The sequence below is a fragment of the Ooceraea biroi genome, chromosome 3, assembly GCF_003672135.1.
Source record: "Ooceraea biroi isolate clonal line C1 chromosome 3, Obir_v5.4, whole genome shotgun sequence".
Lineage (NCBI taxonomy): Eukaryota > Metazoa > Arthropoda > Insecta > Hymenoptera > Formicidae > Ooceraea > Ooceraea biroi.
In genome coordinates, this window is record NC_039508.1 from 6,926,945 (window position 1) to 6,954,274 (window position 27,330).

Genomic DNA, 27,330 nt, shown 5'->3' on the forward strand with positions numbered 1-27,330 from the left:
TAATAATAACTCCTTTTATTACTTATAATGTTATCATTTACCTTAATTAGCCTAAACCGTGCTTTAATCTGCGTCCCTAATGTACCTGTGAAAATGATATAATAATAAAAGTATCGAGACGGTTAACGAACATTCGATGAACAATAGTGATTTCGGTGAGAGAGAGAGAGAGAGAGAGAGAGAGAGAGAGAGAGAACGGCGGCGGCGGCGGCGGTGAGGAAAGGCGCTTGTTGCTTCTTTCTCTACCATCTTTTTTTTTTCTTTTTCCTTTTCGGTCAGTGCTGGTGCGAGCGATGGCGCGATCGCTCAGTCTGGTCAGTCCAAGTATTGATAGAGATCCTCTATCTGCGGCTTGAAATACGCTTTCAGTTGAGGCCGTTTGGTTTTCAGCGTTGGCGTTAGAAGCCCATTTTGCACGGAGAACGGGTCCGGATGGAGATAAATATCTTTTACCTACACAGGAAAATAATAAAAACAATTTTCCAAATAATAAAATTTTCCTCGATTCTCTCATATCTTAATTATTAACTATTAATTGTTTCAATTGTTTCTAGTCTCCCAGAAACAGGGATTCATAACTGAGAATTTCCCAGGTGCGGGAAAACAGGAAATAGAGAACGATAATTCACCTGCTCGAAAGATTTGAGACCGGCTTCTTTGCCCCACGCTAGCATGTCATCCAATATTAGTTTCTTGACTTCTGGGTTGACGCACAGGACGCTCAGTGTACCGGGTATGCCGTTTTCCACCGCCCAGCATTTAACTACGTCTACATCTGGTATTACTATTGCTATGATACAAGATTTCAGTGACTCTCCATGGACGAATACTTGTTGTACATATTGGCTACGTATATAAATGTTCTCTATCTTCTCCGGCACGATGTATTCTCCTTGCGACAGTTTGAAAATATGTTTCTTACGGTCGATTATCTTCAACGTCCCATTCTGAAAGCAAAAATATTAACTAAGAAATAAATTCTTATTTATATTATTAGCTACTTGCGAAAGTTCGTAAGGTCACAACGAATTATTAATAATTACTAATACAATTACTTACGGTCTGCCACATGCCAATGTCTCCCGTGTGATGCCATCCTTGTTCATCGATCACCTCGGCAGTCTTCTCGGGATCTTTGTAATACCCCACGAAAACGTTAGTGCCCTTAACGCACACCTCACCTTGGTTGTTCGTCGCGTAATACTCCATTTCTGGAACATCGACAAGCTTGATGCAACAGCAGGCCACTGGTGGTCCCACATGTTCCGGCACGTGATCACCCTGCATCAAGAGATTGAAACCGCAGATTAAGTCCCTCTCCTATAGAATTTTTACTTAAGGCATAGCGAAGCATCCACTTTCACAATTTCGAAAATTGTGAAGCATATGATATTTAATTAAATTCTGATTTTTTAAAAATATCACTTTTATTTTTAATAAGAAATATCGCATTATTTGCCAAAACGCGAATTCATCGTTAAAAATTATGTACACGTGTTACGTGTAATATTCAAATATATTTGTAAATGAACACGTATAGCAACTAGCAAGGACGAGTGAATCTTTCCGAATACAAGGGGCATTCAGTAGCAACGTGTAACTAATGATCTCGTGACGGAGGTGGCACGCCACGTGCCCTGGCACATGGCTCTCAAGCTTTGATTCGAGAAGATGAGCTGACAGAAATATCTGTGGCCGCGCACGACCGGTGACTCTTACCACCTATATACCTATGTCGATACTCAGACGCGCCAAGAATAGACGCACGCGCATCACTTGATTATTAGTCAGCATTCAATAAAAACAACATTTTCGAACCTTGCTCTATCAGCGATAAATAACGTCGCGAATGATAAATCATGTTTTCCAGAGATATGTTTTCCTTAGCGTGAATTATCGATATCGATTTTAACGTAAACATCTAAATGTTACACAGTGCTGGCGAATATCTACTCCGGCTAATAACTCCTTGCACAGTCTGTCAATAATCTATATGTATATTTCCATAAGTGTATTAATTGCAAAAATTATATCTTTTGGATTACACAATATCTCCAACCTTTACAAATTTGTAATAAGAAAACGCATTTATATCACAAAAAGAAGAAAATTTGCGTATTAATGTTAATTAGCGACAGCGTGTAAAATAATGAATGATATCTTATTCGTGGAAGATGCAGTTCAGGAATGAACATTCTACATATATCATGTCAAAATGATTTGTTTGCATAACTACGCTAGAATTATTTTACTTTATAGTTATGTTCCTATAATTGAATTGTGCATTAGACACTTGCGATGATAAACGGCTGCTACCTCGAGAGTTACTAATGGTTTGTTTACCAAAAATACGGTAATTGCGTGAAGCTATTATCGAATAAACATTCATGATGTAGAATCTCGAGAGCGAGAGAATTTCAACGGAGATGTGTATGAAATTTTCGCGATACGCATAACACTGGCTCTGCCACGGTGCCAAACAACGTTCGATAAGCGATCGATACGGTATATCCTTTTCGCATTACTCGACATTCTCGGTTTTGAAGTAAGAAGCCGGTGGAACACCCACAATTCCCTGTACATTTCATTGATAAAACAATAAACGTGTCATGCAACGAGGCATAATCTGCTTTGTTGAACTTCTTTTAAAACAGGTTTTTTATATTTATGGGACAATAAAAATCCTTCGCGCGATAAATGAAATATGCAAGCAATACTTTTACAATATCGAAAGAAACTAACTCGAGTTATTTATACCGAAGTTTATTTATCTAGGCTCTAGTATGATCCACTGAGCGCGCCTAACGCTTACTTGACGCTTGTATAAAGAATATATTTGCGAAGTATCTATTGACCGCTTGTGAAACTTGTAACTCTTCAGGAACCAGTAGCTATAGCTAATCGAAAGGTCTTTACAATGGATATGTATACACACACATGCGCATACGTCTATATATCTATATTATGCAGCTTTTTAAATATTAATTCGTGGACGTTAACAGTCCCATGAACGTGTATCAATCACTGAGCGCTATTGCTTTTATTATCTGGATTACGTTTAAGGACTACGTGTAACAGAAAACTCATGATTGTGTATGTATCTCTCATTTACATTATTTCCTTATTTTTATTTAGAAAAAAAAAGAGATAAATGAAACAAGGTAATTACGCATAAAGGAAAATAAAGTAGACTAAATAAAATGGATAAAGCTGGAAAGCGAAAAATATATGTAAAGTGCACATAATATATTATAAATATATAATAAATATATATAAATGTAATAAATATTATGAATAAAATAAATAAAAAGAAGCGCGCGAGAAATTGTAGATTTGCGATACGTGTGAGGTGGCACGAAGCATAAATCATCGCACCACGCTATTTAATTTATCTTTCAAGATTAACGTAGCGAATTTGCGACTTGGCCATGAAATCATGTCTCGACGATCGACCGTTTCCACGTCTCGATATACGAACCTGTATAGTGAGCGTTATTGGCGCGCAGCACTCCGTCTGGCCGTAACCCTCGATGACAAGACAACCGAGGGCGCACCGGGTGAACGTGAGCACGTTCCCTGCTAGCGGCGCGGAACCCACCAGCATCAATCTCAGCTTGCCGCCCATCGTGTCTTGGATCTTCTTGAACACGATCTTGTCCCATATGCTGTTTTTCCTCACGATGCTCTTCTTGATCTCCGTCTCCTTCGCTCGCATACCCATATTGAAGATCATCCTCTTTAGGAATGATCTTTGAAGCTCGGCTTGCACCTGCAAACATCAAGCAAAAGTTTTAATAAAACAGAGAACGAGACCTTTAGCGAGATAATATAATATGATTTTTCGAATGTTACGGTACTAAAATAATATAATACAGACATATTAATTTCAAATATTTATAAAATAAAATTTTAGAAAATCATATTTCCTGGCTGCTGTACTAATAGCTTTTTTAGTTAATGCGCAAATATCTGAAATATACGTGGAATATATATGTCAGTCAATATTATTACATGTATATCGATATCTCTTGTATACTCTACTCTCCATTCATGAGCATAATGTTTTCCTTCGTATTTCAAAATACGCATTATTCCTTCCTGCAATTTGTAGCTATACACGGTATAAGATATTTTTGTTGTCATAAGCGGTTTATATTAAACAGGGGAGGGTCTGTTTGGACAGTTGCGACCGAGTTCGATCTCATATCCTGTTGACAGTCGACCGCAATTGCAAGTGATGACGGACAAATATACGTCACGAACTCACGAAATTAAAAAATAGTAAAAAGGAGTTGAAGCCGAGCAGCATTCATCATCTGTTGTTTTATTTTTTACTGAAGACTGCCAAGCATGTGTAATATGCGGCGTGACTTATCTACTCGAGTCCGTGCAGACTCAACGTCAGCGATATTTACAATCGGTGGCACATTTCGCCACACCTGTTATGCCTTGCATTACGCACTTCATCGTGCACATGTGCGCCGAGAACGCGTGATTGTTCTCGTTATTAGCTTCGCTATCGCGAGTTCCAGATGCTTTTAGAAGATCAATTTTAACTGACTGGTGTTGTTGCATTACACGGGATCAATTTGCGAAAAATAATTCAACTCTAATACGACTTGCGCGTGATCAGGCCAGCACGTGCTCCATTCAGACGGACCTCAGAATTACGCCAAGATTCAGTATTCCTTGTGCTCGCGGTACAAGATTAGCACGTTGCGAGATATTGCGCAGTCACGAGAAAATTTGTACGCCATAGGATTTGCAATAATAATGCCTGATAGTGCCAGATTCTAGAAATTAATACGATAATGTCTATGATTTCTAGAAAAGTGAATTCTAAAGTGAATTCGAAAAGTTACTATAAAAAGATTAAGATTCTAAATAAATTAAAAATAAATGTCCTAAATAATACATTCAGTACATGGAAAAGCACATTATTCATACAAATTACAGAATACAAGATTACAAGATGTTTGATGTTGATTCTACAATTAAGCGGATATGAAAGAGGTATTTAATGTTGAAACACGCGGAACGCTGTATATAGTGGCGTCATAAAACTATTGAACGGTGTCCAAGTATAACTTCTATTATACTTAAACAATGGACCGCGTGCGAGTAACTCCAGTTATGTAAGCGGAAGTATGCAAGGACCATATAAACTATTTCAACCCTAATGTTCTAAGAGAGAAATACTAGAAATGGCAAGTAATCATAATGTTGTAAGAACAAGATAATTATTCTTTCTAAGAATTCATAATTCTACTGACGCTTTGTTAATTACATAGTAAAATAAAACGGCGAACGATTGCAAATCATTTTTACAAATTATAGATTAGGAAAAGGTAGCACTGCGTTCGTATCTTCCATTTTTTTAAAATAAGCAAACGCGTTGTACTGCATCAGTTGCGGAAATTGTGAAAAGGGATTATTTAATCAAAATAATTTTTCAATGTTAAACATATCGGATCACATGTTAGAATTGTATAAATTAAAGTGAATAACATTTATTACTCGCGTAGAATTTGCGTTGATGGAGACTATTACCACGATCGAAACATTCTAAACACTGATGATTCAACAACGACGATATTCTTTGGACATTACAGTCGAGACAGCCGAAAGTCAGGATGTATAACATGTCGCATTTATCACTCGGATCCTGCGCTCGACTAAGTATGAACCAAAAATAAATAGCGGATAAAGCACACGCAGCAACGACAACAAACGACCAGAAATAAACTACAGCGACAAACAGTAACGCGATCCAAAAGTGCAATGATTTAGAGATCAATTGTCAAAGAGAAGATACTTCGATATTACGACAGCAAATCTTCTTCAAATTTCTCCTGGATGAAAAGCCGTAAAGCATTATCATCTGATATTTTATAAAATAACTTGACATACTTAATATCTTATTTTCCATTTTCTCAGCAATAAAAGATGCGACTGAAGTACTCGACATGTTATTTAGTTAGATCTCAAAAATCACTTTAATTTATAGTCCGCCACTTGTATTCTCTCTATTTTTACATTATTTTTCTTGGGAAATTTTATTAAAATAGCATATTTGAGATGACTCTCGCTGATCTGAAGATTAGACTTTTACGGACAGAAATGGACACGTAGGCATCGCTCACCTTGTCGTACATTCGATTCAGCAGTCTAGGCACAGCTGGCATGACGGTAGGCCTGAGGGCCTTCGTATCTTCAGCCAGTCTCTTGATGTCGCCGCCGTAGAAGCCGACGGAGCCGCCCATCATGTACATGGCGTTCTCGCAGCAGCGTTCCAGCATATGCGCCAACGGCAGGAAGCTGATCAGTGTGTCACTGGACGTGATCCGATGGTCACCCATCTGCATCAGCACCGCGCATATCGACGCCATGACGTTCTGGTGCGTCAGCATGACGCCCTTGGGGTTGCCGGTGGTACCGGACGTGTAACATATCGTGCAGAGGTCGGACGCCTTCGGCGGCAGCTCCGGGTGGTTCTTCTGGGCGCCGAGACGTTCGATGTCATCGTACTTGTACAGCTCGACGCCGCGGTTCTTCGCCCGCTGGTTCGTCGCTGGCCTCGTCTCCTTCACCACCACCAACTTCCGTAAACACCTGTCGAGATTAGGGAACGTTGAAGGAGCGTGGATCGAACACAAAGTTCTTTAGCGATCGCTATTTCGCTGAGCTCTTGGCACTGGTACAAATTAACACTTGCAACGTCGCGCTTTTAAAGGCACACAAGACCGATGTGAGTGTTTCTTTTTTGGGAAGATCAATGCATGACCGCATTTGATTTCCGGTGAGACGGTGTGTTGCGTCATCGACGAAAAGTTATTGTAGAGTATTATAAGATTTATAAAAAAATGTGTCATTATAAAGGTAGTGATTGCGGAGACGCTCCGCATACATATTTAAAATATAGCCGAGGTCTTGCGAGTAATATTTCTAATCTATTGATTAAAAGAGCAATTTTCTTCAATATAATCTAAGAATATACTTGTATAAAAAGTCTATCAAATAATCATTGTTTCGGCAAATGAGGCTAAATTATGATCTCTTCTATCACTACGCTAAATTAAGTATCGTTTAATATTTAAATACGCAATTCCATCAATAATCGATAGCGCGGATATAACAGATTGTAGTAATGTAGTAACGCTAAATGAATTTCACGAGAACACGTGCCATTTATTGCTGTATATTGCTTTCACATTTCGTATTAAATTGTTTAACAATTTTTAGTTTTTGAGCATCGGCTAAATGTAAAGCATAAAAAATCACATAAGACTGAAGAAGTTGAGCACGTAAAGTGTGTTTTAGAATTATCAAATAAATAATTGTGTGTATGTGTATAAAATTAGCTAAGAAAAAATATTTTAACTACAAAATTTATATATAACTAAAAAGGAAGAATTAGAAAAGACAATCTAGTGTCGTTTTAAAAAGAATGCGATATTGCAACGTACCTCGGTGCTTTGTCAAGGAGTAAATTGCACTTTTGGTCATCTTCGCACACCACAAGATTTATGTCAGCTTGATTGATGATGTATGCACAGGCGTCCGGGCCCAAGGTGTCGTACAATGGCACTACTACGAGCGAATATGTGTAGCATGCTTGCTCGGTGAGAATCCACTCCGGACAGTTCTGACTGTACAGGCCTACTAAGGTTTGTTGACCAGGGGTCAGCCCCAGAGATACTAGGCCGGAACCAAAATTCTTCGCCCTAAGCAGCGTCTCGTTGTAATGAAGCCATTGGTAGGGTTTGTTGGGCCCATCTCTCCACCCGAGACAGGGACCATTATCTGCGATTTAAAGAGGGTATATTAGATATCAGTCAAGAAGATTAATTATTTAAAAAAACCTAGTACAAGAAAGAAACAGAAACATAATTTTGTTGATGCAATTTGTACAGTACAAATTAATTTCTAAAGTATCTTAAATATTATAAATATTTTATAGGACATTTTAAGATAAGTTGGAAATTTTAGCTTTTATACTATTACAGAAAAAGGCTATATAAAACTAATAGATCTCAGTGAGGATCCTATTTTATATTGTAACAAACGGGTAGATATAATTTAACATACTTAAATGAATAAATTACGATGTATTAAGTCATTAACTAAGTAATCCAGATCGCATTTAGATCACGATCAAACTAAGCACATACTTAGGACAGCGCAGCATAGCTTGTCGTATATTAATTTTATTTTAGCAGGATAGATAATCTTTGAAAAACATAGCTCATCGTATATTAATTTTATTTTAGTAGGATAATCTTTGAAAAACAAACAATAACATATCTTTCAAAAGATCGCTACACTGAGTTGTATTATCATCTAGACGTGACCTGGATTACTTAGTGTTAGTTATATTAGTGACCTAAAATATCTTATCGCTTATTGAAATTATGCCACGCTTTTTCCAGAAAGTAGAGCTGGATAATACATAAAAGAAGAGCTGAATAATATATTGGATTTTATGGACTATTTCGATACCGGATGAGAGAGGATTAACGACAATGTGGCACGTGTGGATGACGATCTTTCTATACGATTGCCAAGCGTGCGTGGCCAGCAAGATTATCGATTTTCGGACGCATCTGTCGTCATCATCATTGTCGTCATCGTCATCTTCATCGTCGTAGGTCGCGGGTGTAGAACGTGAAAGGGGGGGAGAGCCGCGACAGGTGTCGACTGAGCGGGCGTGGATTTTGCGGCGGTGGCAAAAATACGAGAAGATGTACCCGAAATAGCCGTCAACCTTCATCGAAAAGGTCGTCGAATCGGCTGACGACGGGCGGAAAGGCGAATAAATCGCGTCGTAAAGCTCGGCGTTTGCCGCTCGTTAGAAAGCCAGTCGCGCGCGCCTGCTCGCTCGTTTTATAGCGCGACCGTGCCACGGCTTACTTGCCAAACGAACCGCTAAATCGATGTAACGCACAATCGCGGATGTTAAGACGTTCAACGTGAGGTCGCGAGCCTATCGCGCGAATCTGCCTTCACAATGTAAATTATCGATCCATGATTTTGCAGGACGTTTTCTTGAGCTTTCTTCCTCACAAGCGTTGCAACCGACTGACACCGATCGAACCCCACTAAATTTTGATTAACATCGGGAACAACCCTGCATGGCTTATCAACGATTAGGAAATTGGCCCCGTCAAAGTCACGTTAATTCTTTCAGAAGAATGAACTCACTGGACTCCTTGGCGCCGCGACGGAAACCCTCGTAGAGGGTGCGCGTATCCTCGTGCAGGAAGGTGACGAACTTGCCCTCCTTGCCTTCTTTGTAGAACCTGGACACCCGGATGTGCTCATTGCCCTGCGAAACAGAGAGTGGACGCGATTGAGTGAAACATACGTGAGATTCAGCAGGTCGGTCACCATTACGTAACCGACGCGTTGCAAGTGCAATACTAAATTTAGCCGTGCGGCACACGCATATCGATGCGTGCGGAGCAGCTGATTACGCGTCTGCTCGAGGAGGGCAGGGTGCAAAGGGCGCGGATGAAGGGATGGCTGCGTATGCATATCGCACAGTGCGTATATCCGTTTGCTTTCTATATATCGATCTCAGCTACCGACCGACGCACGCTTCTTTCGGTTTCATCGACGTGCTTGTGCAACATGCGACCACCCATATACAAGGTGTCACGGAAATAGTGTACACACCCCCTTGATCATTTAGCGAAGGCTCCTTAGCAAAAATATTCGTATATCTGTGCTCTTACGAGCGACGCAGAGAATGAAACAGTTCATTTTATGTTAACGTGCAGTAATCGCGAGATGCTTCGCTGAATCTTACTTGTAATTGGGAGACAGTCAGAAGTCACAATCGAATGTCACTCAGCATCACGTACGATATTAAATATAATGTTAGATATAATTTATTAAATTAAAATCAATTAAAATCTAATATATATTAATTTATATTATTTATATCTGTGTAATAATAAAATTAAACTTAATTTTATATGTGATATAATACACATATTAATTTTTACAAATAATTTGTACTTCCTATCCAAGCCATTGTGCGAAATCTACTTTCCAAGTGCCGCGAGACTGTTCCTTACAAATTTGCGTCGAAGTTTCGAACCATAAGATATGGTGCAATCGATAGAGAGTAAGGTAACAGCGTTCATTCATCTTCTTTGAAAGCCAATAGAACGCGCCCGATCGAAATCACCCGACATTCTACCCTTTGTCTACGTCTACGATTCTGGTCACGAAGTGCATATCGACGACCTATTTGCAAAGAGAACACGGAAACAATTGCTGTTACCACATTGGATGCTGCAAGTATCGAAATTACTATAATTGTATCTGTTTCTTATGAACTCTGCGGGAGAACTATGAATTAAAAGGAATTCATAGAAATTTTTGCGGCGTTACGCGAGATCCTCGAAACACGGGGTTCGATCTGCGGCTCGCACTAGATGAGTCGAGAAACGGATGGACCATCGCGCGACCGCCAAATGAGCACTCTCTTCAGCATCACCGCGAAAGTTTTGCATCATCACTGCACCTTGACCGTGTCGGATTGATCGCCGAGGTCTATCGGCGGATGAATCGGCTCGTGGAAGAAGCAGCTCGACGACATGCTGCATGTAGACGCCGTCGGCCTCTCACGAGCTCTTCTCGAGTTCTTCGGTTCACTGCCGGACTCTTCAGCACGAAAAATACGTAGGTCGGACCAGCCGGACCAACACGCTCGCGGCCACTGAATTCGCGTCGAGCTTGTGGCCAAGCTTTTGGCCCGAGCTTTTGGCTCACGGCGCGGGTGTCACGCGGACGGTACCGTCATCGGGGGGTGCTCTACCCGGGAACACGAGTGCCATGGCATGTTGTCAGTACTATCGGTCATCCTGCGTATGGTTATCGCAATTTAAGTACATTTCCTATCACGTAGAGCTAATATACAAAATTATAAGAACCTGTGGGCGTGAATGTAATTAATATCTGTAATTGGGAGAAAACTTTGAGTATATAGTCAGCAGAATATGTTTACAAAAGTCCAGCAGTTATGAAAGTTCAGTAAAAGTTTAGTAGCTACATTCAAGTTCGAATGTTTGCTGTTGATATTAGCGTGAGATTATCCTTCATTGCTTGCTTGAAATTATTAAATTGAACGTAAAACTATTCCTGCTATTTACAAAAGCGAAATTGAGTTTAAATGTTTAAATATACACATTTAAACTCAAGCATTCTAAATTTACTACAGAATTTTTATATTTTATTTGAGAGAAAAATTCTACATAAAATATCAAGAGTCTACGGCAAATTGAGATTACTTGAATTTAAATGGACATATACATACATTTTTTAATAAAACGTTAAATATTATTATGTGAAGTATTAAAAATAAATACTTAAAAAATTTTAATCAAAGTCTACTTAAAATTGAGAGAACCTAGAAGACATTTAAAATTTGGATACGTCAAAAGTATTATAATAATTATCGCACGCAAGTATCAGTTATCGTATGCTAAATATAAAAATGGGTCACACAAGCCACCGATTAGTGGAGTTAAAAAGTGCGATATATAATAACGCTTTATTTTAAACATTCACTCGAGAGAAACTTTTGATCATATTAAAGTAGAATCGCGTATATCATAGAGCATGGGTGTATCCGATATGCTGACAGCATCAGCACGGCATCGGCAGCCAAGCGATCAGTCTCATGAGAGCAAGGCCCATCCTCCGCACGAAGCATCCTCGACTGCGTTTAAATATAAAGCGTCACGGGGAACGTCGTCGTCCTCGACGCCGAGAAATTTGGACGGGCGCCAGTTTGGCCGATCGACGCCACGCATTGACAGTGCCGGAGTTCTTCGCGATGCTTTCTCTCCTTCCGCATGTAGTTCTTGTCGTGAGTGAAGCACGGATATCCTCTAAAAACCTCAGGATGGTCTATCATTACGCCGCATTTTACGGCACGTCAACTGGCAGACGTGGAACTCGTCGAGGAAACCAAATGCTCGTCAGCCGCTTTGTGAGTCATTGGCCGGCAACGGCGGAACGTGAAACGAAAACCTACTGAGGGATAACGTGATGGACAGGTAACGCAAAATGTTACGTTGCCTCGAACCTAAACTATTTTACGTCACTTAAGAGACGCTCCGTCAGGAATACAAGACGTTTCAGGAATTTCCAAGCAAGTTGGACTTGTGAAATGTTAAAGTTTATCAAGAGACAGAGAGCGCGTTTAGCATATTGAATCAAAACAACAAGTAGATTAGGTTGACATTCGCCAACCGATGTAGATAAGGGAGACGATCGATATCGGGATACTTAGGCATATATGTAGAAGTTAGTGAAAAAACGCAGGCTTTCTTCAGTAATGGTGACCAGCTCAGAAATAATACAGTATTACGGCATACGGAATGCCTTGAGACCCAACGGGCTACTTTCTACTTATTGTTTTCCTTTCCCGTATCATTCTTGGGTTCTTTACTCAATTTGATACGTTTTTTTTATCTAGTTTTGCTTTTCTGTTTTATTAATTCGTAGAGATAAAAATTGTTCCGGTAAATTTAGAATAGATCGAAAGATCTATTTTAAAGATAAAGTCGTAAAGAATAAAGTTAGCTATCGAATGTTTATCTAATTGAATCTAAAAACACAGTTTGTATGTACGTAACACTCTAAAGAAATGAGATATAAAATTCAATTCTTATATTATAAATAAAATATAACGAGGACGATAACAGAGAAATTCAGAACTACGTACAAATCTTACGAATGCAGAACGGATGATAATAAAACATACTTAACTTAAACGTCTTGGCATACTTATTTTAGATAATCACAGTGATCTGAAAAAGCACGTATTTCAAGTTCAAGATCGATATCTTGTCCCTCGCATTGTGAGGATCCAGAGGAAAGCTTATGTAAACCGATAGCTGAGGCGAGACGAGAGGGTCGCTACGACCCAATTGGTAAAGTTAATCCGGAAAGCTCATTCCCAGCAAACACAGTCATATAACAGTGATATTGCCATAATATAACAGAATGTACACGCAATATAACATGTTCGTTACATGTAATGTATATGTTAGTTGTAATTTCCCACTCAATCGAAATTGCAGTAATATAACAGTAATATAACGTGTTACTAAAATGTTACTTAAATGTTATATAAATGGAATATAATTATTCTTTCTTCCTCTTTTTACAACTACAGGTTTGTGTTTAATTTATTTTCCTAAACGTTATGCAGAAGTCAGTACTTTGCTCTTATTTATTATTCGTTCAAAAATGTACCACTTCATTGTAGAAATAAACTTATAATACAAGTTGTATCGTGCCGTGATCACCGTTCTTATATATATTTTGTATCATATTTTGCATACGAGAAACGGAAGCCATCTAGTGGACGACTCGACATCTGTATGTTAAAAATGGTATATAACATAGACATAATATGCAAATATTACAGTTATATAACATCGCATATTTAAGTTATATTACTGTTATATTATTATAACCAATATATAACAGAGCAATATAATAGTTTTATAACACAGTTATATTGCAGTTACAAAGAAAATTATGTAACTTTAACATTAATAACATATAACAGTTGTTATATTGCGTGTTACTTCTGTGTTATATAACAGTTATATTTTGTGTTTGCTGGGTTATATTTGCAGTCAGGCTTCGAAAATAACTTTAGTAAAGACGAAAATCCGGTTGCAAAGGATTCTGTCATGCTGTGATTACCGTTGAATATGTTGAATATTCGTCTGCCGATATTTCAATGAATCACCGACAATATAAAAAATTGTTGATCATCGAGCACAAGAGGAAAAATGTCAGAAGAAATGTCAGACAACTCTCGCTTCATCTACTGGCAAATTATACTTTTTTTGGAATATATGATGCACGCTTTCATAATGAGTCACTCGTGTATTTTAATCGCATCGTTTTGCGCAGTTTCGCCGTTTTAATAAAGTTAAGAATCTCGTATTAGGAGTCTTATCTGTCTAGAGCGGAGACTGAAGAGTTCTTTAATTGACAAGAGTGTTTTGGAATAAATGATAAATATATCAATTTAAATTGCTGCGAATATTTAATCGATTCGTATAAGTAAACAAATATCAAGCTAAATCATTTCTTGACCAATATGTATGATGTGTGACATAAAATACCGAACTGCTCCACTTTCCTGCGATAACGATAATACATCGTGGGTCGTTGCATACATTGATGTACATCTAACACGTTAACGGCTTAAACGATTGGCCAACAACGACTGACGCAGGAGAAAATAAATACAATAAAAACTGGACGATAATAGAATTGCGCATGTAAAAGGAGAAATACATATCGATTTTGTGTTGCGTATAAGAGAACATGGACAATTTAATACACACAGCTAATACGCTATATTTAACTAATCTGTCCACAGAGTTAAATTGTCTGTATTATTGTTGAATTTAAATGACATTATCAGCAAAACGTCGTAATTTTCCGTCAGGCGCGATGGTATGAAATCAAAGTCAAGCAAAGTGTGTGTATTCTTAATAACACTTCTTACTTGTTTTCATTACTTATATAATCGTACTGATAGCGTTGGAGAACGAAACTAACAAAAAGATAACTAATTTCCGCATAATTTTTAATTTTTTCCATATTTCTGCTGTCACTGATACACATTCCATGTTTAATACTTCAAAGCGTGAATATGAATATATTCTTCTTCACTGCACTACGTAACTCTTGCACTCGAAATAATAAATCTGCGGATACTAGGTGCAAAGAGAAAAACAAGTCTGTTGCAATAGACCGGGTAGTTAACGGGCAAGACGCGTACCTACTTTTGACTTCACTTCAAGGTCTCTCTCGAGTCACATGAAGCGCGCGCTTTCGATCAGGGGCACCTAAAGCCTCCTCCGCGAATTTTTAGCACGGTGAGACATTCAGTGTGAAATTACGGCTAGCGCGTGACGCACGTGTTTGCATGTGTCGCTTACCGGTAAGAGAAGTGCCTGAGCGTCGAGCGGGAAAAGTGGTCTCTCGGCTGTCGGTCTGGAAGCCCAGTAAGCCACCCCGGTGACGACGAGGGCACCGGCCGCGCCGCCCAGATAAGGCAGGTAGTCCTCGAATTGAGACTGTAACACTTCGTTTAAGATCGTTTGAACCGTTCGAGAGAGAGAGAAAGAGGAAGGGGGAGAGAACAACTGGCAAGCTTACGTAATCCGCTATGACAATACCTGCATGACGACGACGTAGTCTGCAGGTAGGTAGGTAGTACAAAGTGCGTAACTCTCTCCGCGTCGGGGACGAACGGCGATGCTGGCCGTGCGTCACGCTTGCGAGTCGGCCAACGATTCCGCTCGGCCGGGGCGATCGGCGAGACGCCACGAGCGCGCGTCCCGCTCCGGGGGCAAAGTTAACGATCAGTGCTCGGCGAATGAGGAACGTGCGAATTCGCTCATGTGCAACGATCGGCAACGATCTACGAATCCCGTTATCGCGCGTGCATCGCACAGCCGGTGGAATCGTACGATATTTGTGCACTTTGCGCTTTCTGCGTGACTCGTCACGATGACGGCGTTGTATCCGCCTCGCGATAACGACGAAAATATGATAAATTGATAATCTGCCGAACGATAACGCGAGGAAACGCGAGAGCGGGTAACGAGGGCGAAAGCTAGAAAGAGGGAACGCACGAATGGGACGTACGCACGAGCGTGCGATACGCCGGCACGCGGCCGCACGCCGCACACACACGCCTCCTCGACACGCACACCCCTCGCACAAGTCGATAGCGATATCGTGTACTCACTGGCGTAAGGGAGCGAGTTCCGCTGCGATCCTCCGCACGAGGGATGCCGAGAGCCTCCAGAGTCTCGTAGGCGCGACTCGAGGAACCGACAATTCGGAGGATGGCACTAGGGGTGGTCGGCTTTCACGGCCGGGACAGTGGCTCAGGTCAGGGCCACGGCATGGCCGCCCTGCCGCTCCGTTTTCTTCGTCGTAGAAATCGCCCGTTCGCTGGCTCGAACTGGCACCCTCGAGCTTCGCGTACAGCGGATGCGGATCCCCTTACTGAAGTGTGGAACGCGCCGCCATGACGTCACCCCGCGCACCGCGGCGGCGAGGACGGCGAATCGATGCCGGAAGGGCGCTGCGACGACCACCCTTCTTCGTCACCACTCACCGGGCGGCAGCAGTCACCCGGACGGAATGGTAACCTACCCCCCACGCGGGGCGCACGCGTACCCGCCACTGCACTGACTCGACGTTGGCGTCGTCGTCGTTGCACGCGCGCCACGACGCCGACGCCGACCGGTCGAACACACGGTACACCCCTGCATTACCATGTTGACGGGATTTGATATTTATATCCAATCCCTGGCAGAAGGAAGCGGTAGAGAGATTTATAATGTGCTGTTGTGTAATTCTTTGATATACAGAGCACGATTCATAAAACGTTCTCTGCTTGTTGAGCGTAAAAATACAGAAAATAAATCGAACGTGTGGTGAATCTAATGCTTTAATCCTCCAATCGATTTATGAAATATAATTTACTAACATATGAATAAAATGATTTTTTATAATAAATAATGTCCCTTTAAAGTTTTCAGCACGTAACTGCCCGGCCTAATAGAAAATATTTCGAAAATATTTGTTTAACGATTTCAATATAATAAATTCTTGACACATTTAAAAAATGAAAGCAGCTTGTATTACGTAACTAGAATCTGTGTCACGATTATAGTTTTCGAAGACCTCCACTTATACGACCTAAATTTAGAAAGATTGTTAACGATGACACAGCAAAATTGATATCTATCATCGTATAATTCGCTGCTGGCATTATCAGGAGCGACTTCCCTCCATTAAAGATACCGACGAGTATGCAGAGTTGCTCAGTCGAGTGGTAGTCTGCGGTTGATAAGGGGATTCCAGGCGGTAACTTCGAACGCCTTCATTGGCGGCTATTTGGAGAGAACGGTCCTTCAACCGGAGCACCCACCTCCGAAGGGTCCAGCGTTTGCAGTCCGGAGTAGAACGGCATCAGTATCGTTCAATCGTTCCTTCAAGAACCGGTTTCAAAACGAGTGACGGCTAAAAAATAGTTGTGTAAAAAATCTAAATAGTTATAAACGATTTTTACTTTATCACGAAAAGGGAACAGAAGTCGTGGAGCGAACGTTTCTTCAGCAATCGTATTTTCATCGTCATAAGTGATTTATATTATTTAAACTAGACTAAAATATATATTTATATTGCGCGCGTCAACGTAGGTCTAACGTGTGCAAAGTGCGATATTCTAACGTTTGAAGAGAAAATGTAGACGTATAAACTTTTATTTTGATCCATTAGAAAAAGAGGGATTGTGAAGGAAACATTGCGTAAATTATTTTTTAAAACGCGAGAACGTCTCAGTTTTCGTACATTTTCGTTTCAATTGGACCGGTATACATTGAAAATTATATACATAATCCACAAAGTGCAATTAATATTCCATCTTTTTCTTCACCGTTTCTTTGGAATTTCTTTTCTAAGTCCTATGGCTAATCCACCCCCATTCGAAACACGTCGGGGGTTTACTATGCGAGCCCCATGGTACTGGTTGCTGCTGATCCTGGGCACATTTTGCATGTGTTGTTTATGGAAGACCGGATCGATTAGTCGCTGGAGGTCCAGCATGCGCGCCGAAGCGTTGATCCACTTTGATCTATCGATCCCGTCGTCGTCCTCGTCGATGATATCGCATCATCCTCCTTTTGATAGAATCGACACGAGGTCATCGCGCGATGTCGCCCGAAGAAAGCATCGGGGAACCTTGTCGAGGTACATGCTGCAGCTGTACCATCGGCGTCCGGACGCCGACGTCGTCCGCGCGATCCAACCGGTGCACACTTCTGGTCCACTCTGCGACGGTGGCAGAATTCTGGAATTCGCGATTCCGTCCGTGGACGTCGACGAGACGCTAGAAGCCGCGGAGTTACTCGGAGTCGCTGGCGCGATAATGAGGGTGCGATCATTAACCGATCAGTCAACGAGAAACGCAAGCGAGGAGATCCTGAGATCGAGGAGAGACGATGCTTGGCGAGCCTTCGACGTCACCTCCGCGGTCGCCGGCAGGAGCAATGGCATCGTGAAGCTTTACGTTCACGGTAGACTAACGTATCGTCCTTACGGCGACAGTCCGATCCTCCTGTTGAACTACAGTAAAACCAGAAGGGCCGAGCGTCGTCGTCGGTCCGCGGACGACCAAGAGGATACCGAACGTTGGGAAGAGAGTATGCCTCGTAGACGACGCCGGAACAGTTGCCGTCGACGTCCCATGTACGTCGACTTCGCCCTGATCGCCTATGATGAGTGGGTGGTCGCACCACCGGGATACGAGGCCTATCAGTGCTCCGGCAAGTGCTTCTTCCCTTTCGGCGATCATCTCAGTCCGACCAAGCACGCGATAGTGCAGACGCTGGTGCACGGCGCCCTTCAAGCCAGCGAGGAGCTCGGCGGCAGCAAGTTCGTCGGTAGGGCTTGCTGCGTGCCCACCAGACTGGCGCCTACGAGTCTGCTCTACCTGGACGCCAGTGGCACTTTGACCTACGAGTACGGTTACGACGACATGGTCGTTTCCGAATGTGGTTGCCGCTGATCGAGTTGTGTTGCGTTGAATGTGAGCTTTTTGTATTTTATTGTAACAACCTGGGCGCTTATATCTGTATCTTGATCACGCGCAAATCAGTACAGTCTCAAAAAATTACAAAACATGCAAAATATAGACGCAGTTGAACCTCGACGTAATGAGCGTTAGAGAGGAAAAGCCAAATTTATTATTTTCCTCATAAATTATATCTTGAATTCTTCTCTCAAATAGGTTCTATGTATAAAATATGATCTTTTTTTTTTAATATAAAGAATTGTAACGATTATCATATAACTTTTATCTAATATCATTATTGAAATGGGTCAAACTGAAGAATTTTCAGAAATTCCATATCCTTGTTCTAAAATTCTGATATTGTCTTTGATACGAGCGACTTTGATTAATTTTCGATATTATATCGAGGTCCAAATGCAAATTGCACATATATGTATAACATAGACACGAACATTGCCGCATTGTCATATTTCAATTCTCGGGTACTTCTATTCTTACGCACTATCGAGGTTCGCAACGGTAAGAAAACAGTTTTAAGTTCTTTATCGATCACTTATATCGATCATTAAAAATTAAAAAGTGTCACAGAGAGCAGTTCTTGATGGCGCTAATTTAACTAACCGCGAACTTCGCGCACATCTCGTTGTTCTTCTGGTTAAGCCTGTAGGATCTGCCGGGCGCGAGTGTTCTTGAACGGCGCGTCTTCCTCAGCCTGTGCCGGCTGCCGGGTATTCGCTCGATCTTGTACACTCGTTGCCTTACCGTGGTGTCTGGCTGGCTTAATTTCATGCATAGCGCCACCGATCCAGAAAAGTCCAAATCGGTGGACAGCTCGAGTTTCGGTTCCATTGCTACGGAGAACTCTGCTTTGCTCTGCACAAAGCTCGAGTGCACCTTGCTACTGCCGTGAATCATCACCCCTCCATCCATCTCTACCAAGGATTGCGCGTTTCTCGACCAGAGACTCAGCTGGATCTGGCCGGCCAAGTCGAAGCTTACCGCACCTTGAACGTCCATCTCAGCGACAAAACCGGATCCCAATGGCACGTACTCGCTGTGGCTGTAGAGGGAAAGGAGAGCTTGGAAGGCGGGAGTCCTCTCGGATGCTTTACCGGACCACACGTGGCCCATCAGTTCACTCTGGCCGGAGAAGAATACGAAAGGTCGCACGCCGACACTCAGCAAGTCGATCTCCATCCCAGCAGTGGCCACCTCATTGTCGGCTTCCTCTTCGTCGTCATCCTGACTGGAGACGAAGCTGCCGAGACCGCCGGCGAACAGTCCTAGAGAGAACATCGCTTGCCGATGCTCGTTGGCTTCCAACACCACATCCACGATGCCGCGTTTTAAAAGTCCGGAATTTACCTCCTGCACTGTCACTAGGGAACCGTTGCTGTTAGGCGAACGCAGGAAATTCCTCGTGAAGGCAGTGCTGAGGCCCCTCTGCGCTCGCGTGTGATAATTGTTCACGTTCACGCCACCAGTCGCGTACAAGTTTCTCAAATAATCAGCAAATCGCTCGTTCTTTTCGGCAATCTGCTCCAGACGTTGACTCAGGTATTTACGGACCTCGTACGCCGGATCGTTGCTGCTCAAGTATTCAACGAAGTCGTGCAGCTGCTCCTGGGACGGTTCGCTCTCGAGAATGATGTCCAGCGCGAGCGTTCGCGCACTGCTGTCCTTTCGCGGCCCGCCTATTTGATAGAACACACTGTGAGCCGCGTTCTTCAACTCATCGGTCACCGCTTCGCGCGGAAGAGCCGCCAAGGCTCTCCAAGCAGCAACGCTGATGGGTTTATTGCTGCTCAGCGCGTACCTCAGCAACGTGGGAATCGCTTCTGAGCTCCTCAGGTTCCTGAGAGCTCGCAGAAACTTGAGCTTGCACTCGTCGCCGGTGCAAGTGTCCAGGCCTAGTTCTAGGCTGACTCTCGCCTTCTCGATCATCGCGGACGACCCGTAATGCCGCGCCAAAGCACCCGCAGCGAGTGCGTAGGTCTCAGACACCTTATCGTTCTGCATCGTCTCCTCGGAACGTTTGAGAATGTCTCGAGCGACGTCGATGTGCGGCGTCGGTGACAAAGATAACGCCCACAGGTATCTCTCGGTCTCGTCGCCAATCGCGTCCTGACGGAGAATCTTCATGGCTGCTTGATGAGCGGGCAACGTGGACGCAGAGCCGAATACATCCAACAATTGCATCTTCATGTCGTGGTAGCGCGGCGCCTTCAGAACCTTGTGCAACTCGTCGGGCGAAGCGTTCCTGACTAGAGGTAGAAGCTTGAGGAAGGCCGACGCGGACCTTGCCGTGCCCAGTGCAGATTCGGTGAGCGCCTCACGGTATTCTTCGATCGTTTTATCGATCTGCAACAAGATGCATGTTTAAATAAATATTCGTGATAAAATAAAACCATATTCAAAATGCATTGTTAAAATGCACGAAACAATGCATTTACATCTATATTAAATTTCTCTTGAAATTACTGGCAGTTTACAGTCGGTTTAGCAAATATAGATTTAATCAAAATTTAAATTTCACTTTTACAAGAAGAATTAAAAACTCTCTTGTATCTTATAAAAATCAGTGTAAAATAAATTGAACGAATACTAATTTCTCTCTCTCTCTCTCTCTCTCTCTCATCAGTTATTTTCAAAACTAGAAGCAATGTTTAGAAAGAAGCGTTCGTAATATCGTTACAGTAATATTTAAAACACGTAGATAACGTGTGCGCGACGCATTTTTCTGCCTACTCTTTCAGTTTTATGCGTTCAATGCGCTACAGTCATAAATCACCTCGGCCAATAACGTTAGAGATAGACGCTCGAGCTGGCATTCTTACCGTGGGACATCCTGCGTCGGGACATATGGTGGGTTCCAGTTGGAGTTCGATGTTCGTCTCCCTGTAACCCGGTTGGAGAAGCGCTATCGCATGCTTCAAGGAATCCGCTTGAACTGTCTGGGTCGCACTCACTACCTGCGGGTTCCACTCCAGCGTTCTCTCGGATATAACAACCGTGCCGATGTCCGACTTGGCCACCAACGTCATTCTATGCTCTTCACGGTCGAACACATGCTCCGGTAACAACGATTGCGTCAGCATGTATGTGGAATTACGCCAACTTTCCAGCTCAACAGCGAATATCGGATTTGGATGCCGCCTCGGAGGCGGTAAAGTGCTCTGCGTGCAGTTGCTTTTCTGTTTCTTGATGGTTCTTTCGTCCGAGGACACGTACAACACGTCGCAGAGACCGGATGCATCCTGTTGGCGCACCTCGTCGTCGAGCGTCCGATACTGGAAGAGACTAGCTAGACCACGCTTCAGGTTTGCAGACGAGACACTCTCGTCCGGGTCCATGTACACAGCTTGGACGTCGCCATATCGCCAGACCACGAGGAATGGTTTCTCGACCACTTGATCCACCTTGGACGAGTGCTTCACGAAGTCTTCCGGCTCCGGAGCACGGCGAGATTTGATCCACAACTGCTGCGATAACAGCTGAAAGAATGTTTGCTCGTTACACGTGCCTTATCGTGCCAGAGTTTACGACAGCGAAAACTCGAGGATTTGCGAATTATCAAATCTAGAATAGTTGTTCGAAATATTTTGCAAATTGTCGATACTGTGACAAAAGAGATCTGCCCGATTTAAAAGAATTCGAATTGCTCTGCGTGAGTGTTCTGCGAATCATCAATTTTCATGTATAAAATATTTTATCACATTAAATTTATTAAGAAGATTAATGATTTTAATCTAACATTGGCTGCGAATCGTTATATTTTATTTTATTAATTTTTATAGCCGCTTAGTGTTAATCTAGTCAATAATCCATTCGGATTTCCTTCTCTAAAAGTTTGATAGAAAATCAATAAAATTATTATTAATAACTGATTTATTGATGAATAAATTCAAGGTTTTTCTTGAAAACTGTTGCTTTCGAAGTATTATTTTATCGGATGTGGGGTTATCATCGCCAAGTCTGGACGACCTTCCTCCGTATCAACGAGCGTGCTTCTTGAATTACGATTTTCTCAGAACAGAAGTTTAATTCTTTGTTCTTGATACAAAGACTTTCAAGGATGTGAATCAAATTTGGGAATGACAAATATAAATATAGATGCTATGCATGCTGGGACGTCAATACGAAATGCTTATATGGAGTCATATAGTTACAACACGTATAAAAGAATGAAACAGCGTGACCATATGGAATGTAATATAATATGCTATCGCATGCACTGTAGATAACTCTTTTTTCATATAGCTAATCATGAATTATATATCTAAATAACTTCCCAGAGAAAATAAATATATAATAATTTATTAAATAAAATAAATTATTAATTAATTAAACGAAGTGCTAAAATAACTGTTATATAACAATTTAATTATTTATTTCTCACAAAAGATTTGAATAATAAGCAGATTTGGAAAATTTTATAAGGATAAATTTATATATGATCATAAAATATTTATGAGATATGTATCATCGTATAATAATGAATCTCTTATGCTATTTCTACATTTATAATTTACATAAAAACGTTGTCTGAAATATGCATATGAAACACTATACATATTTCTCAAACAGCGATACTCGCAAATTAAATTTAAAGCATTAATTCTCCCTTAATAAAAAAACCTTTGCCATAAATCATTAAATTGGTTTTACTGAATAATTTCAATTTTCACTTAAAATGCTTTCTTATCGTTTACCAAAACCCCATTTTCGAATCAAATAAATAGTAACTTAAATCACAAAATTGAAATATAAATTAACACCAATAAAGTCGACGACAAATCCATCATCGAGCAACGAGGGCGATAGCTCGTCCAAGATATTCGCAATCAAACGTGACAGTAAAGTAAGGAAACAAAGCAAACAAACGTCCTACCTCAAATTTGAGCAGAAAGACATTTGGATCATTCGGATCGCGCCATACAGCCGTGACGTCCAGTTCGCCGGTGAGCCTGAAGCCGACGTCGCCCCCACGTTTCGGCGAGCCGGCCTCCCTAAAGATCAACGTGGTCTTCAGCAGGTACTTGTGGCCGCTGCCCGTTTCCCAGCCCCTGATGGCACCGGCCACTGCTGCAAATATCACGCATAATTTCCAGGTGCCCGTCATCGCATCGTGGATTATCGCGTGACACTGGGTAAGATGTGAGGTAGTTTGAGGTAGTAGAACCGGCTGCTCGGCAATGCGACCGATCGCGAGTCAGCGCGTCGACTGACAAGCACATCGGACGACGAGAGGATCGCTCCTCTCTCGTCGGTCTCCTCGCACGAGACGAACTCGAAAGAGAAACACGCGCTAGCAGGATACGCGCCGGCACGGCGCCTCTGTGTGTGTGTGTGTGTGTGTGTGTACATGTGCGTGTGTCTGTAAGTGCGTGTACGCGCGTCGCGATGGGGTACCGTTAATTCACGAGGAGTCCCTGTTACACGAGAACAGGCGAGAACAAGCGTTGCGTGTGATCTTGTTTTTCAATGGATCGACGCGATCGATCGAGATCGGGATTTTAAATGGCTTAATGAATTTCCGTTGGCTCGGAGATTCGCTCTCCAGTCACGGGCTCTCCGTGAGGATATAATTACCTGGTGCCATCTGACAATAGGAACCTGGAAAAGAAATTTCTGCCTCATACACACGTACAACAGTAGAAATGAGGATTGTTATGTGATTTTATAAAATAGAAAAATTAGGCGGAATATGTTTATATCGAATATATAATAAATGTTTCTTCCACTGCTCGCGTGATTTTCGAGAGGACTGAATTGAGTGCGCAATGACAGGGAGGTCTAATAGACTGCTGGAACACGCATGCACTATGCGTGTTCTAATAGTCAAGTAGACCTGAAACTTTCTTTGCATAACGTTATTCATCATAATCGCAGAGAACTCACATCGTTGTCCATTGAAATTTTTCCAAGTACTTGTCAGTGAGATACGACAATCGTGATGCAGCAATCACGTGCTTCCGGCATTAGCAACTTGATGATTTATTATAAACAACTTTATCTCGATCGACACGCAATATCAATTACACGTGCAGTCCAGCAAACGTACATCTGCACATCTTCCTTCTCAATTATTTCTCCCGAAAACGACGTAGTCGAAAAAGATTTCTTTTTTTTATATATCTACTTCCCCTTGTTTGCAAGGAATCACTCTGCCGGCGGTGATATTGGAGTGCGCTGGACGGCGCGGCGGCGGCGCGCACTTCAATGGGTCCCCATGTCCCGCCGGCTCATATGGTGCATTTTTCAATGAATGACTTTCGGAGTAACGAGAGGGGAACCGTACAGGGGCCACAGGAACGTCCGGATGCCGATGCGAGAGGGGGAAGTTCACACGGACAGGGTGGGAGCGACGGAGGACGAGCAGGGGAACCAACAACCGGCGGATAACTCACCGAGCAGCGTTAGAAGATAGACGAGGCAGACGACCAGCATCCTGACCGGCGTCCTGGCCGGGTCCCGTCCCCGATGATCGGTCATCCTTTCCTCGCTCCTGCTATCGTCCTGCACTGCGCGGCCGTCGTGCCGCGACGTCGTCGTCGTTCCGTTCCGTGGACTCCTCTTCTCTCCCTCTGCGAGTAAATACGAATAATTATACGGGGCAGGCCTGCTTTATCGTAGCTCTCGGACCCCCCCGCCTCCGCCATTCCCCTGCTTCCGCGGATCCACTCTCCTACCGGGTCTACTAGGTCCCTTACTACTCGTGTCCTCCCCTCTCTGCTCTACGTAACGGACAGAGGGAAAGAGGAGTCCGGTATTAGAGTACCGATACCGGACTTGAACTCTGCGTCACCGCGTACTGTGAAATGGGTATTCGCGCTCTCGCGCGGAATGCAATACAGTGATCGTTTGATAATACGTCGTAGCGAACAAGATGTCAAACGACAAGATGATACCGTGAAGATAAAAGAGCCAGCACGAGTACGGAAGCCGGCCAATTTGTCCGATCCGGACTGACGAGTGCGCGCTATACCGAGTGTCCCAGGTTCTTCGGTCGTTTCGGAATCGATTTTCCTTCCACGCTTCGAAAAATTGAATCCTTCGTGTAAATTCCTTGAAATGTATGTTCAATTAGTCTTACATCAATCCTAACGGGAGTCTTACCTCGAGGATAGTTAGCTGACGACTGACAAAAATCGTTAGCCAAAACCAACAAGCAATACTAGATAAAAAAAAACATAGAGATAAAACCTTGTGATCGAGTTGGGCAAACAAAACAATTAGAACGTACTTACACAGTGAAATCCGAGAAATCGTACTTGATAAGCGAAATTAAACAAAGTCAAAATGTGAAGTTAAACAGATCGCTCCAAAGTACACAACGCGGTTCCAAGTGTCTTGATAAAGATTGTGAAGACGTTTTTGTTGAATTTAATTTGAATAAAATAAAAAGAAAAAATTTACCTAGTGTGGCACCTCTTTCTAGAAGTATTATAGTAATATTTCATAAGACTTATGGCTCGAGAAAACTCACTCAGACTAAGTCAAGGTTCACGATAGGAAACGCCGATAACGCGGGACACTCGGCGAAGATACTTACATGCGATAGCAGGCGGCGCACATCCAGTTTGTCTCGGTGAATCAGCTGTTCGATGATGTTGCTCGGCCACGTCGAAAAATTGCGTTTCACCCGAGGAACGAGCAACTGCTCCGGAAATCGGGTGTTTCCTCGGATAGAGCGGATCGAAAGACGCGCAATTCCAGCAAACTCGAGGCTCGTCAGTGCGGGACCGTTGAACGAAATTGCACGCACGGGAACGAGATAATACGCTTGATGGATCTACGAGACCACTGTCGTGCGACCGAAAGCGACTACGTCAATCGGGATCGCGCTTTGTCCGAGGCGGAGAGTAGCGGACACGCCTGCTAGTATTCTTATCGAACGACCGTGACCTCTGAACTTCATCAGCATCATTATTCGATGCTGATCTCTCAATTGCGATCCTCATTCTTTTTGCGGCCTGCTCGTGGTGTGCGGATAGAAGCGCGGAACGTTGCGAAATGAATGCGATATCAGTTTGAATATGCTGATCAATTTCCATTTATGCAAAATCGATTGACCTGTCGACAGGCAAGGACGATTTGTGCGCAATAAGTTAGGCGGACAAGCACAAATTTTGTATGTTATAGTTAAATCGTGGCTTAAAGTGTTATGTTGATAATTTCTTCTTAATTTTTGTTATAATTAATTAAGCTAAGAATACTACGACAATGTAAAACAACTTAAAAAGACATGGCCGAACCTTAATTTCTTATTTTGAATTAATTACTTTATACTGCATCGTTTTAGTATTTTTATTATTGTATTTTGATTTATTTAGACATTTTGTGCATTGTTAGTCACATATTAATAAATGTTTTCTGCAAGCATTTGATTGAATTGATGTTTGAAGGAATATCCTATATCTTTGATTCATAAATTTGAAATTTGAGAAACTCGATATGCGCGTCGATTCATAGGGTGCTCAGTTTCAACCGAGCTCCTTAAGATGGCACAGCGATCCAGTTCCTAGAATGCAGTATCTTACTTTGATAAAAAAGCGCTTTACAATAAATTTTACGCAATTCTTTACCTACACAATTGTAAACTTAAATTTTTATTAATGCAAAGTTTTGTAAAGACAACTTTTCGCTTCAAAATAAAGATAATAAATGCACGTGGAAAATGACGCTAACTA

The 27,330-nt window shown here is 42.2% G+C and overlaps 3 protein-coding genes across 7 annotated transcripts; 1 reads left to right on the top strand and 2 right to left on the bottom strand.

Moving 5' to 3' along the window:
- LOC105278121 (long-chain-fatty-acid--CoA ligase 1) lies at positions 1-16,047 on the bottom strand. Of its 3 annotated transcripts, none has more exons than XM_011336965.3 (9): positions 15,800-16,047; positions 14,985-15,130; positions 9,202-9,325; positions 7,467-7,803; positions 6,144-6,612; positions 3,479-3,769; positions 1,060-1,281; positions 630-947; positions 1-453 (listed from the first exon to the last, which is right to left on the bottom strand). In XM_011336965.3, coding segments are annotated over exons 1-9 (2,046 nt in total). In that variant the 5' UTR covers positions 15,801-16,047; the 3' UTR covers positions 1-315. The 3 variants fall into 3 exon arrangements, with proteins under 3 accessions (XP_011335267.1, XP_011335268.1, XP_011335269.1); XM_011336966.3 differs by lacking the exon at positions 15,800-16,047 and adding an exon at positions 15,225-15,360 and having other exon boundaries at positions 14,985-15,122; XM_011336967.3 differs by lacking the exons at positions 14,985-15,130; positions 15,800-16,047 and adding an exon at positions 10,532-10,644.
- LOC105278122 (dorsalin-1) lies at positions 15,986-19,053 on the top strand. 2 transcript variants are annotated; one of them, XM_026968640.1, is made up of 2 exons: positions 15,986-16,069; positions 17,580-19,053. In XM_026968640.1, the coding sequence occupies exons 1-2, from the start codon at positions 16,048-16,050 to the stop codon at positions 18,629-18,631; spliced, it is 1,074 nt and encodes a 357-aa protein (XP_026824441.1). In that variant the 5' UTR covers positions 15,986-16,047; the 3' UTR covers positions 18,632-19,053. The 2 variants fall into 2 exon arrangements, with proteins under 2 accessions (XP_026824441.1, XP_011335270.1); XM_011336968.3 differs by lacking the exon at positions 15,986-16,069 and having other exon boundaries at positions 16,253-19,053.
- On the bottom strand, positions 18,647-26,957 carry LOC105278124 (microsomal triglyceride transfer protein large subunit). 2 transcript variants are annotated; one of them, XM_011336970.3, is made up of 6 exons: positions 26,193-26,957; positions 25,048-25,224; positions 24,230-24,253; positions 23,529-23,722; positions 21,475-22,131; positions 18,647-20,998 (listed from the first exon to the last, which is right to left on the bottom strand). In XM_011336970.3, the coding sequence occupies exons 2-6, from the start codon at positions 25,130-25,132 to the stop codon at positions 19,250-19,252; spliced, it is 2,709 nt and encodes a 902-aa protein (XP_011335272.1). In that variant the 5' UTR covers positions 25,133-25,224; positions 26,193-26,957; the 3' UTR covers positions 18,647-19,249. The 2 variants fall into 2 exon arrangements, with proteins under 2 accessions (XP_011335272.1, XP_011335273.1); XM_011336971.3 differs by lacking the exons at positions 25,048-25,224; positions 26,193-26,957 and adding an exon at positions 24,539-25,001.
- Between the last annotated feature and the right edge of the window lie 373 nt (positions 26,958-27,330).

Bases quoted from the DNA above. Each gene is read 5' to 3' on its own strand.
- LOC105278124 (XM_011336970.3), bottom strand. From the start codon at position 25,132: ATGACCGATCATCGGGGACGGGACCCGGCCAGGACGCCGGTCAGGATG. The intron at 23,723-24,229 runs GTAATTATATCC...TGATATTTGCAG, and splicing joins CTATTGTCAGATGGCACCAG to CAGTGGCCGGTGCCATCAGG. The intron at 20,999-21,474 runs GTAAGAATGCCA...ATCTTGTTGCAG, and splicing joins CCGACGCAGGATGTCCCACG to ATCGATAAAACGATCGAAGA.
- LOC105278121 (XM_011336965.3), bottom strand. The intron at 7,804-9,201 runs GTGAGTTCATTC...TTTAAATCGCAG, and splicing joins TCGCGGCGCCAAGGAGTCCA to ATAATGGTCCCTGTCTCGGG. The intron at 1,282-3,478 runs GTTCGTATATCG...CTCTTGATGCAG, and splicing joins CAATAACGCTCACTATACAG to GGTGATCACGTGCCGGAACA.
- LOC105278122 (XM_011336968.3), top strand. From the start codon at position 17,531: ATGGCTAATCCACCCCCATTCGAAACACGTCGGGGGTTTACTATGCGA.